Source organism: Chroicocephalus ridibundus, chromosome 8, assembly GCF_963924245.1.
Source record: "Chroicocephalus ridibundus chromosome 8, bChrRid1.1, whole genome shotgun sequence".
Taxonomy (NCBI): Eukaryota; Metazoa; Chordata; class Aves; order Charadriiformes; family Laridae; genus Chroicocephalus; species Chroicocephalus ridibundus.
In genome coordinates this window covers 42,924,615-42,938,348 of record NC_086291.1, presented here as the reverse complement: position 1 = coordinate 42,938,348, position 13,734 = coordinate 42,924,615, and the positions used below count along the sequence as shown (strand labels likewise).

The following is a 13,734-nucleotide window of genomic DNA, read 5'->3' as shown; positions in this document are numbered from 1 at the left end:
ACAAGCAGTAGGACTAACTTTTTTTCCTTCAGGTACAACTAGTATGTACTTCACGTATTTTCATTCATACTTACACTTTCAGTATTTACATTCATATTTTCTCTACCTATCATGTGGAGTTTTGTCAGTTTCACTTAAATATCAGACAGAGAGTTTACAATATGAAGGTAGTTAACGCTAGTAACTTAACAATAATTTCTCAACTTGCATATGTCTATTTACTTTTACAGAAGTATTTTCACCCTGATTAAATGAACAGGACAAATAAAGGGGTAAAATAAATCCCAAATGTGAAAAACAATGACAGATTATGGCCACCTTCTCTTTTTTTATTAAATAACTTCTTCCAAAGCTGTTTCTCAAGACTGCAAAAAGGTGGGATTCTGAGCAATTCATACATCTGTTCTTAGCACAGCAGCATGTTTCAGTCTAAAAATCAGAAGATGCAATTCAGGCTTTGATGTTTAAATATACCAGTCTCCAAACCAGTGGTTATGCTCTCCAGGACTGCCCTTTATTAGGATACATTAGGAAAGCATCAAACAGATATGTATATATGTAAGCAGAGATGTTTGTTTGCTGTTCTTACTGTCCCAATAGCTTCTGCAAACACAGTGAGAAGTGGGGAACTGTTGCTTAACAGTTTTTTCTAACAAAATTTTTGCTCCAAGGCTTTGTGAAGAGGAGAAAAATTAGCAGAACTAAGGATATTTTTTCAATTCTGTACTTTCCTTGATTGGTCTTCCAACAACAGGACTAGTTCCCTGTTTGAGTCCAAAACTTTAAGATGTCTCAAAACTAATGTCAGCTTGATAAAACATGAGTATTGTTTGTTTATTGTAGCTTATTTTTATTTCTCTATCCTTCTTCCTGGAAATGATATACAGTAGCTTGGGATTCCGTACTAAGAAAACCATTTCTGTTGAACACACAGAAAGACTTGGTTTTCAGGGCAATTTGGGATTTTGCTGCAGAATAGAACAAACCACAATTACTGTCCAGGTTCTCTTACTTTTAAAAAAAATTCAAGAGACTAAGAACAAGTATACAGTACTTCTAAAATCCCGGTCTACCTGAAGCCAAGATTTTTCCTGTTATATGAACAGAATGGTATATATGCTCTGTCACATGTCAGCTACCAAGTCTGCTGTAGGACTGGATCCTGAAGCTATATTTTTTTAATATATATATATAAAAAATACAGATATATGTGTTTGTGTATATATGCGTATATATATATATACACATAGAAATATTGATGTGTGCGTCTGCATTTTTCTTGAAGATTAACTTATTCCTCCTTGTAACTTTGCTGCTTTAAAAAAGTTTGGCAGCTACTTAAAAAAGCATTAATTAAATTGTTTAGTAAAGAAGTAAACCTGACCAGTTTAAACAAGTAAGGCTTCGAAAGATTTTACAGAACATAAAAAGGCATTACCATCAATACTAGAACATGACTTCCATATTATAATCAATATTCCTTCATTCTCTCTATTCTAAACAATACTGGTTCAAGGAGTCAGTGTGGCCCAGTGAAGATGCATCTTTATAACACTACATGATTTAGACTGTTGGTGTAAATTTTTTTTTTTCAGTTATTATAATACTCTCAATGCCTGTCTTGTTGCCCTTAAAAATCTAGTTGCTCAGTCAGTTACTTGATATATAAGTAAATGAGAATAGAAATCCACCAGGCATAAGGACCAAACAGTATGTTAAAAATCCAGCCGATCTACCTGCAACTGAAAAGCTTTTTCAGGTTTTTCACTTGACCCTAGTGAAAAAAACAACAAATGTTCCAAGGCAACAGCACTGCCCAGCCAAAACCACACAGCCCCCACCCAACCCAGAAAGGCCTGTGGAAACACCCTGGGGGAAAAAACCAAAACCAACCAACCAAAAACCTGCGAAAAACCAAACCAAGCAACCAAAAAAACGCACCCTGAAACTGCACTGTAAATTAGATTGTGTTTGCTGCTCAAATTAGATGTGACATTGAAGAGGGCTATGATCTCTGATAGTCAAATTGAGTAAGCAACAGTAGAGGTTGAAATAATAAGTCAAGATACTATAAACACTGTTAAAGCCATGCACTTAATGGTCTGCTTGCAAGATGATCAAAGGGAAATTATAAAAGCTATGTGAAAAAAAGACCTCCCTCTCAACAAATACAAAATAAGGAAGAAAATCTTTTCTGGGACAGCATCACTGATCACAGCAAGTGTTCTGCAAGAGAAGCTGCAGTCATTGCAGAAAGCCTGTATCAAAAGTTGCTGTTCTGAGTGCAAAAGCTGTTCCCGAATAGTGTGGATCCAGTACTGCGTATTGCTGATGTTTTTGTAGCAGGACAAAGAGAGCACCAGGATACTGAATTAACGTTGAGTGCTGGTTCAATAGCATCTACACTATCTAAATCTATTTTCTTCTATCCCTTCAGAAGTTTGCCACTTCCTGAACTTTGATTACCTTTAGTAAACTGCCTCACGAACCAAATCCCTATCCTTGACTGTCTGTATACAAAAATGACTTTAAATATACATTGAGTAGCTGCTGAATTCCATATAGTGTGCTGCAGCTCTAGACACCATCTGTCTGTCACGCTAAATGGACAGGTAGTTACTGAAAACATTGCTTCAGCCTTACCAAATATTACTGTAACTCTTCAGTTCCAGCAATCACGAAGCACCATACTGAGAAATTACCTGACTGTGCAAAAATCAAAGTTGAATTCAAGAGGAAGTGGCACTTGAACAACAGAAAATCCTCTGCCTACTGTTCTCAGAGAGACACGGCAAAGTATCAGGAAACGAATGGAAGGTTTTCTGAATAGCATTCCATCTGCAGCAGAGACAAGGAAAACACCTAAAGGCTTTTTTACTATTTCTGAAAAAAATTGAAGAAACCTGACATGACTGGCACCATCATTATTCAAGAAACTGAAGTGCTGCAACATTCTTTTCTTGAGCAAAGGAGCATATTATTAGGAGGTAGCATTTTAAGAGGAGAACAGCATCCTTACGGTGGGAGGCTATGTCACTTTAAGCATGAACCATAACAATTTTCATTACTTAGCCATTGTTACTTTTTAAATAATCACCATGGTTATTAAACAACAAATTGGAGGCCAGTGTTATCTTAAGAAAGTTACTCTGTTTAGGAAGGCTCCTAAAGTATACCAGAACTGACAGCAGGACTCAAATCAATTTTACCACATTTCTTTGGTTGCGTTTTTTTGTACACATGAAATTCAAGCTAGTTGAAAATTTAAATGAAATCACACCCCTACAATTAACCTCCCTCCCCAAAAGTTTAGTGGGCTATTTACAAGCCTTTTATTCTTCTTTAGATCTTAGTTCCAGTAATTTTTTTTCCTAACTGTGCTGTGAATTATTCTTTATGGAACGACTGGGAACATAGTTTGTAAGATGGTGAGTGAGCTTACTCTACTTTCATTCCATGTCAGTGTGTAATACCAAAAATATGATGCCTTCTTATTAATCTCACCTACCTGTATCTTCACCATACACCTACACAGATGATGACACATAGCTCATTGCACGAATAACTACAGAAATTAAAGAAGGATCACTTTAAGCCACTTGTCTAGCATGTCAAATGCAGCATAGCCTACATGAATTCCTAAGAAAAGGTTGGGTAGTAAACACGCATCGTAGTAATCCAACTCTATTAGAATATCTGAGCATTTCCCCTTTTAACCCTTTTTCCTTTAAAAGAGGAACGTATAATACTAGGTAGTCCAGGCAAAACGTATACGCATTGTTTGCAAATGCATACCAAGAGATTTTCAGAAGAAAAGAAAAACAGTAAAATTTTTATTAATGGCCAGAACTAGGTGCCCAGTTTTGCAGAAACGTTACGAATTACGTGTTCCTTTCTGGTAACGAGGTATGACATCACTGAGTCACGAAACAAGCTTATATACTTTTCCTTTTCCCCAGTCCAGCATGGGAAAAGGTAGAGATTGAAAACACAGGTTCTTTGGCCAGCCACCACATAAGTTCTGCTATGCTATCACCATAGTAAATTATTTCAGAAAATGCTCAAAAATAACATCTACTTCACAAATTGCTTCCACTCTGATTCTCTTCCTCTCTACTATTCTTCTACGTTTTTTTTTTCCCCTCAGCTCAAAAGTATTTAAAAATTGGCATCTGCCACTGAATCACAAATTACCTCCTTATGCATCAGAGAAACACTGTACACAAAAATTATCAGCAGATTATTCTTAGATCACTGGAGAAAGCTAATACCACAATGATGAGATTCAAAAATTTTCTTTAAAAACTTTCCAAAAAATGAATCTACGCAGCTCAGCACCCTACAACCTGATGAATTGATGCACTGAACAAAGACACAAAGATAGGTAAATACTGCAGGATTATGGTTGCTTAAAAATTATGCTGGACATAAATGCACTTGCTTCTGTTTTCCCCTCTACCTGGCATAACTTTAATACATTTTTGGCTGCATGTCACAGATTATTCATTTACTGTACAAAAGACAAAATAAATAGAATGATACTGAATGCAAAACTTCCTTTTGTTTTCCTTAAAATTAGAGTACTATAAAAAAAAATATGTTCATATTAAATACAAGATGATAGTAAAACCCTGCCGTTCCCATATTTCAGACCAGAGAAGGAACTCTGGCTCCACAGAATGCTCCTTGATAATAAATGAATGTGAAAGAAGCTGTTAATTAGAGCAACAACTAGGTCACTTAAAATTTCAGATCAAGGAAGTTAATCACACCATTTACCATTAGACCTCATTGGTATTCACAGGAACATTTATAAACCCTCCTAACATTAGAGTTTAAAATTGCTCTATGCCCACCTGAGAGAGCTCATCAAGTACTGCTGCATAAGGACCAAAAGTATTCGCTTTATATAGCAAAGCTCATGCATGTAAATACAGATACAGAAGTTTACTTCGAACAATTATGTTGAGTTAATAATGCAAAATAATAATTTCTTAGTTGAAAGGAAGGTTGTGTAAAGCTCAGTAAGGTTCAAGTTAGCCTGTAAGTTTAAAAAAAATTCCTTAGGCTATGATAAAAACCCATAATCCCAGGTTAAAGTCAGAACAGTAAGGAAGGTGCAGTGGAAGCAGCAGACTTCTGAAGCTGTCGCGACACTTTTTTTATAGCTTTATGTATTACAGCTTATTTCTACCTAGGGCTGGTATCCTGATTTTCTTCACAGCCTTAAATGACCTGTATCATTTATGTTTCAAAGTCTGTTTTTCAACCCCAAATATGAGAAGAAAAGTGTTTTTAAATGATTTTGAGCAAGCTGTGAGTTCTGTGTCTTTACAGGTCATTTATAATGCATCAGAATGACAATTACATGCAGCTCCACACAGTGACTCATAAAACAGCAAGTGGCAGTAGGAAAGAGTCAGAGAAGAAGATAGGGCATATCTATCCAAGAAAGGATTTATAAATCAGGATTGGAGAACACAAAACAGGATGAGGAGGGCTAAATATTATCATTATTTTCTTTAAATGAAATACTGACAAGAAGCAGTGTGTGGATCGAGCTGGAGAGAGGGATATTGATGGGTCAATTTCCCTTCAGAGACACATTAGTTTTTTAGTACAACTTGATTTAAATGAAGCCAGATTAGAAAGCAAAAAGAAAAGAAATTACAGAAATACAAAAAAAAAAAATCAAGGCAGCATATGCTAATTAAAATCATTTCCAAGAGAAAGAAAAACATAAAAAATCGCATTAATGCTTTGTAATTACTATTTTTTTAAATCGGATGGAAATATACCCAAGTCAGCTTGTGTTATATATCCAAATGGAAAAAAAACCAAACACCCAACCAGCTGTGCTAGAGAGAAAATTCCCATAGCTTTCTGTATGAATTCTCATTTAAATAATTCAGGTATAGACATTAATGTCTACCTGGGAATTGTACCAGGTTTACAAGGTAAGTTCCCAACCTTGCAGTCACTGTCATTGTCAAAGCTTAAGCAGAAAAGGGTTAAAATACACAGACTTGCTTAATTATTACAATTATCATTCATTGTAAATATAATGTATAATAGCCAGAGGCTCCAATAGGAATAAGAGTTTCATTACTCTAAATGCTTTATTCCAGGACAGTGAGTCTCTGCTTTGCATTTGGAATGTAAAAGCCAATGAAACAGGTAAGAGGTGAGAAATCTTGTCTGAATAAATGATTGTAGTAAGATTTGGATATTTCTTTCTATTTAGTAATTATTTATTTGCACTAATATGCTTTAAACAAACCTTTCTTAAAGTGCCTTTCTTTTGGAACCTCTTTAGGACTTGTAGAATAAGGAATGACTAGGGAATCAAAAAAGGAGAGCGGCAGACACATTGTCATCTTAGACTTTGCAAGGAAGGTGGGAGATAGTATGTCTTTTTTATTATATTATTAGGTGATGTAAGGATAATCTAGTTTTAACTCACTTTAACACACAGAAATGGATGTTGGTATTTTGTTGTTTTAATCCTGTTCTCTTGTTATATTTCAATTCTTTCAGTTGGGATGAAACTATATTTTGTTGTGAAGAGCCTGCCTCTCATCCAAGTATTCTTGGAGGCCTGAAAAATCTATTTCAGCCAATTAAAAATTTCTTTAACAGCGTTGCTCAGTTAGGGAGCCAACCTAAAAGTGACAGAATGGTCAAGTTACACCCTGAGAGCATTGAAGGTGCAAGACTCTGGCAGTGGGGGGCTGTTCACAGCATGTCTATGGAGGGTCAGAGGTGCCAGCACTGAACTACAACCAAAACATCTCCACACAGTATACTGAAATTTCACTGTGACCTTTTGTCACAGCAGATGAGCTCTTATTAACTAGAATAGATTCTGGGTACTGGAAGGGTTTGGGCATTTGAAGACCAGAGAGGGGAACGGAACAACTCTACTGTGCTCGGCGCTGTGATTGTTGGTCTCGCCATATCTGTCTGTCTGAGACTTCTTGGTGGCTGTACTTCTCATACTGCAGTCACAAGCTCTAACTCTTGGGGTGGTGTACGGCTTTCATTGCATCCCAGCCTCCGGAACAGGGTTTACACTCATAACTATATTTAATGTAACAGGAACATCACAGCAGTAGTGGAAGGAGATGTACCTAATCTTAGTAGGTTAGAGACATGTTTTTTTTCCTAAGTTGTTATGAAAAGTCACTTTTTGATACGACACAAAGGCATCATAAGCACTGAGCTCATTGTTAGATGTAAGTTGTAATACCGGAATAGAAAGATACATAAAGTTTTACTGCATCACATTTTATTCATGACTTAAAAAGCACACATATTTACTTGAAGAAAGAATTGGGGTTCTCCTCCCATTATATTTCAAAGCAGTGTTTTTCTTCATTCAAAGGAGAAAACTTAATAAAAACAATAACACCAAATTAAAACTTTGTGTTTTCATGGCACTGCTGCCTCTTCAAAAGATTGTCCTTCAGGTACTATAGCAATATTTTAACCTTGACAGCTGCTCTGTTGAGACATTACTACTGATAAAACAAAGCTCTGTCACTCCAGCTTCAGTACAATAGCAATGCAGTCACATATCAGCAAGAGAAGAATCAAGGGCAATGCGTGATGCATCATTCTTGCATAACTTGTTTACCAAAAATCCTATTGCAACTATGGTGAAGACCAGCTGAAGCGTCTAGGTACGTCAGTGAGGCTAATCTAATGAATGGATGAATGTTTAAGAACACTGCACAACTTTGTTTAAGACTAGAGTATATTCTTCATACTTGCAAGCCATGCAGACACTGCCGATGCTTATTAAACTGCAAACAAAAAATGCTGCTTTTTCTATTTCCAGTAATATTTTTGTTTGCATAAAAACTTACACTTCCTTCAGGCCTGCCTCTTCCTCTCTACTTGCATATGGAATTTCAAGAGAACACCCATCATGTGGTGTCAATAAATGCAGGTCTATTAAGCAACACTTGGATGACTCAAAAGCTTTTTTCTCCCCCTTTTTATTAATTAAAGTTCTTAATGCCTTTCCAAATAAATACTAGAAGCAATCAGTTGAACAAGGAAATACTTGTGATGAAAAAGCATCTGCACAGATAGGTAGCACACGTAACATTTGAAGGGAGCAGGGACTAAAACCTGTTTAAAACACTGTCACTTTAAGGGAGAAACAAAGTAAAGGTCAGCAATCTGGGTTCAGGAACTCCATCTTGTTCACAGATTGTACACAACCAATACACACACTAAAATACTTGGGCCTCTTCTACCAGTTCCTTCACATTCTGAAAGCACACATACTACAAAAAATCCAAAGGATAGCGTCTTCTTGTTTGAAACAGTCCGGTAGTGGAGGAAGTCTGAGAAACATAGTGACCTTTATACCAGTACTAAAGCTTCTCATGGTGCATAGGAAGAGCAATCTGAATGTCAAGAGAGCTCCTGTAAAGAGGTATTTACTGCCAAATCTCACTAAATTATGGAAGGAAAACCTGTATCTACTGTAACTGTTTTATATTGAGATATGTACAATATTTACCAACAAGCAACAAATGAGCTAAATATGTTCTTAAATAAAGTACTGCATCTGTCAGTAGCACGAATTAGATTCTGCTTATGTTTTAAAGAAACAGAACATCTTGCATATCACTGCACTTACCCTTAGTTGTTCTCTTTCACAACTCATCTGTTGCTTTGAACTCTACAAGAGGAAAAAAGAAAAAACAACTTTGAAAGCATAGCATTCTTGCCACAACAAAGCTGCGAGGTCTACCTGTCTTACACAAATAAATATTGGAAACAGCCATGAGTCTAAACATAATATTGTATGTGGATCTAGACGGAATCATTACTGCAAAAAGGTATTATTTTTTTCACTCATTATTTTAAATTTACAAAGGTCAAAAGGAAATTAACACCAGAACCCACTACAAGTCTAAGGTACAAAAGTGTTTTTGAGATTTTAAAGATCTCATGGGCAGTTCAGTTCAGGAACAAGCTTTCCCTTTTTCTCTTCTATCACAAGTCTGTGTTCTATTTCTAAATATTTTCCCGCTACTAAGATACCATGAGATATATTCACAGCACACCTTAGAAATAAAGATATAGAAGCTTCAAGAAGTGATAAAACTATTCCTATGACAACTTCCATTTCTGATTTGATATAAAAATAACTCAGAAGACGACTTTATTCCAGTGCATATTTTTTCCCGTACTGCTGTCTTCATCTTCTGCCAGGTTTACGAGAAACACACTTAGAGTGTGAGAGCTGGTTGCTGAGCAAGACCTCACTACCAAGTAGCAGCAGATGTGAGCCAGCACTCAATGGCAGCACCATTTGTGAAGTCACCACTGCCAAAAAGAAAGGGGCTCCTCTAGGAAGAGCTCAAGAAACCGAACAGCAGCACTGAAACACCTAGGTTTTTGTTTGGCGTCATTTTGTTTTGTGGTTTTCTGTATTGAAAATAAAGGTTTTTAGAATACTTTCAGAATTATTAGTAAATATCATTCGCATTGCCATTTCTGTCATTAGCACACATGGCAAACACAGTTCACAGAACAGGAGAAAGAGATCTGATTAAATGTTTTCTCAGGATATTTTCAGAGGTTCAGAGTACCCTTTTCACTACTTTGCATTTACAAAAAGTTAAAACACGAACCAATGCCCATTTGCATGAGGCATTTTTACTCTGTTATGATGATGAAAAGGGGAGCTTCTCAGGCAAAGTGAGGTTATGGTTACCTACAAAAGAATAAAACTGGCAGCCCATTTTTCAACACAGAAAAGTGAGTCCTAATAAGTAAGTTACAAGCTAAACCTTCTATATATATAGTGGAAGTTTTACAACAAAGTCCCTGTACAAAAATACAAACTTAACAGCAACAAATGCTCTTCTGATATGTTACTTAATGTTCTCTAACAGGGAAGAAAAGGTAAAGGAATTCAGCACAGGTCTATTTACGCTCTTCCCCTAAAGAGTAAATTAAGTACAGCTAAAGTGACTATTTCTTGCAGACTAATGATTCCATTTTTCAAAGTTCATGCCTTCACACCATTTATAAATTACTTTAAGATTATACTAATTTGCATTATAAGTGTACTTACATAAGTCTCAAGAGATAATTTTAGATCTGAATCTGCTCTAGATGCATCTATTCATGTTATTTAAAAAAGTATAAAAAACAAATCTGAAGTGAGTTTGGATTTTTTTCATTCATTTGTTTTCCTTTTTACTATTATTATTTAGGCTTTTCTCTGTGTAAGCCTCCACACCAGAGATTTTAACTCCAACTTTCAGAAAAAAAAATATTAATTGAAATGTGAATAGTTCTAGTTTAGACAATGGTCTTACACATGTAAAAACAAACAAGTGTAAAGTCATAACCATCAAATTTACCCACTCTTTGACTGTAGGGTCTATTCTATAAACGTAACAACACTACTGTTACCTTACACAGTTTTGCCTTGAGCAGTCATAACACGAGACAGATATCACTATGGTTTTTTCATAGTTAAAAGGGTGCACAAAGAAATGAAGAAAGTCATTTGCCAAACTAACAGCACGTGAGCTTCACTTAGCAAATCAAACAACATCCAGAATGATTTGTCCTTATTTTTCGTCTTCACTGGTCAGCTTCTTTGGATAAGGCTGTCAGTCTCACATTCTATCATTTGTGTTCTAGACACAGCAGCTTTTTTTTTTTTCTGGAAGAAATGTTCAACCTCTACCATTAATTCCAGTATTTTCTCAAGGTACTCTTCAGACATTAAAACAAACCTGTACATACAACATGGTGACTGACTGAAGAAAATGAAGGAGAAAATGGAGAATATAATAGAATGTACAGTGCATTACAGAATGCTGGAACATTGCAATTGCTTTTTATTTAATTCAACATGGTTTTCTCAAACTTTCTTTTCAATCTCTTGTCAAATTTGCCTGTTTTCTCCAGTCAGATGCCTAGAGAGACCAACTTCTGCAACAGGGGTATTTTTTCATAACTTGCCTGCAGAACGTAGTAGAACCATAATCTTTGTCGGTATTAAGTATTACTAATACTCCAGTAGAAGTAGAGTAGTAATAATTTTACAGCTTCAGAAGAAGCCAGAAATGTAGTCGTGTAGAAAAGATCTTCAGCATAGAAATCAACAGGAGATAAGCGTTATTCAAAATGCAATAATATAATAAAAAAAATAGTAAAATAATAATTGCATTGTTACTTAAAACTTATCATTGATTAACATTTGATTTACTGTCATGGGATATGGAATTAGATAATCCTTCCATCTCATCTGTAATGTGTTTATCCTGATTTTCTTACCTTTGTACTGCACCGCCATACATGGCTCACAAGTTCAGTCTCTCTGATAAAATTTGACATAAACAAGGAGAGATTAACAATTCTTCCCATTTCATGGACTGTATCATGTTCGTGGGGCTGGACATGCTGATTGCATGTTTAGGTAAGCTATGAAGATACTTTGTTTATTCCACAGCAGCTATTAGTTTAGGCTCTTTTGAGATGATTGTGAAGAGTCTTCCGGAAAGACTTTCTGAAATTTGTACTTACTATTTTATTTCCATTTAGATACAGGGAAAAATATGTTTGGATCGTGCCTTTAACATCACCCTTCAAAAGAACGTGTTGTCCTCTTTGCCACGGCATGAAACTTTTGGCTCTGATCTCACATTATCTGCATAGATTTACAGGCATTCTGTCTTCAGACAGAAAGATGACTAAGGTGGTTAAAGATAAGGAATTATATCGGAACAGGAACAGGTAGGAAAGCCAGAATACTTCAGCCTGGAGAAAAGATGGCTGGGAGTAGGTATCTGTGAAATCATAAATAACATGGATATGGAAAAGCAAGAATGATTGCTTCTTCTCTCTTACAAAAAAACCAACTGGATGACAACAAATGAAAATAATAGGTGGCCAGTTCACACACCAAACTAAGTAAAAAGAAGGTGGTTCATACAATTTGTAAATAAAGGAGTAGGTACTGTGGGTTAAAAAAAAAAAAAAAGAAAAACATATAGAGAGTTATTAAATGCACAGACACCGCCTTTGCCACGTAAAAGTTCCAGGATGCTGCAAAAAAATTCCGGAGGAGCTCGCTTTGTTCCCCTCTACCATAGGCATGCATAAAGATGGTTTCTTGGACTTACAGCCCTCCAGTCTGACTCACAACAGCTGGTCTCATGTATGCTAATTATGTAAACATGCAAACTTCCAATATCACTGGGTATCTGGAAACTAAAGGTGGTCGTAGGGAATGGAACGGAAGAATGGCAAAATTTGGAAAAAACAAACAAAAAAGTTTATCAAATATTTGTACAGTGGAGCGAGGGTTATAGTTACTGACTATTTAAGCAGATGATTAATTCTGTGTTTTAATTAGTCATCTATAAGGCTATCTGCTAATCTAACATCACAGACACCAGAACAGGAAATGTTATTTAAGATTGAGAAGATGTGTTTATGAACAGTGGGAGAATACAATAGAGAGGCAATTAGTGAATAAGAACAAAGATGTACAAATCAGGAAAGGGTGTCGAACTGCTACACCACATCTGCCAGCAAAACAAATAGAACAATGTTTATTTTAAAAACAAACAGCTTCTGTATCAATATGAAACTTGTATTTTAAAATATCTTTTGACTCAATCTACGACCACATCCATGGCGTTCTGTTTACTAAAAGAAATGGAGGAAGACAACTGGGGCAGTATGCAGGATGCACCCATGGCGGCAGTTTCCTTTGTTCAAAGTTCAGCAAACAATTGATTCCAAACCGTATGTTTTAGCTATAACAACAAAATCCATTTCAGTGATAGCTTCCCTCAGAGAGTGAACTTCCATGTAGCTTCCCTAGAAGCTGTCTAGCACAAAAGCAGCAAGGCTCAGTGATAATGCTTTATTAGGATGAGATTAAAAAGAAAAAATGGAACAAACCAAACTGAGCTAACGTAAAAATATTTTTCATAGTTTAAACAATGATGCCATCTGTCTGTCTATCTGTTTATCAGTTCAAGTTTATTAAAATAAATCTGGAAGGTCTCATTTGGGCACCAGTGGCTTTCTGTGCAGCTAACCAGTGCCAAATTTGCTCTCTCGTTTTGTCTTTTTTGCTCTCTGTGCCAGTTTAAGAGAAGCATCCTGGCAGTATTAAGCACTTAAGGAAAAACATAAATAATGCAGTTACAGTATGTAAACCTGTACAGATAAACGAGAAAAACTGAAAGCCATAACATATTTAATTAATGATCAAGAGACTTTAGAAGCAAATCTTGTGCACATCCTGCAATTTTAAATACAGTGCATCTCAATCCTAAATTTACTTTTTTATGTCTCTGGATTGAATCATATGCAGTGAACTATTTATTTCCTTTAGTTCGAGACTGCATGCGGAACCTGGTCAATATGTTAAGTGTCATTACGTCAAGCTCTTACATACTAGAGTTTAGTGGAAGAATGTCTAAAATATTGATTCTCTTTAGAACTTTTCATAAAGGAAAATTTTTTAAAGAATTTGAATAATAGTTCAAGACTACAGGCCTTTTTATAAGACAAAGTCTTACAAGACACTCACACTGTCAGGCTCCATAATTTTAAACAAAAAAAGACCCTCTGTGCAACCCGGTGGAGTCATTCTCTGGCGAGTTCCTGAACACAAATGGAATGAGCACACTGTATGTTTTGTTTTCTTTAAATAACAGTAGCAGGTGGGAGACTTAA

General features: G+C 35.8%; 1 protein-coding gene across 45 annotated transcripts in view; it reads right to left on the bottom strand.

Moving 5' to 3' along the window:
• The window catches only part of RBFOX1 (RNA binding fox-1 homolog 1), a 908,679-nt gene that overhangs the window by 398,206 nt on the left and 496,739 nt on the right, over positions 1 to 13,734 (bottom strand). For 37 of the 45 annotated variants that reach the window (XM_063342862.1, XM_063342866.1, XM_063342858.1 and 34 more), the window contains one exon: positions 8,654 to 8,695. The exons of the other annotated variants lie outside the window; for them this stretch is intronic. In XM_063342862.1, the coding sequence (XP_063198932.1) occupies positions 8,654 to 8,695 (42 nt within the window). The remainder of the gene's footprint in view (positions 1 to 8,653; positions 8,696 to 13,734) is intronic. 45 annotated transcript variants of the gene reach the window in all.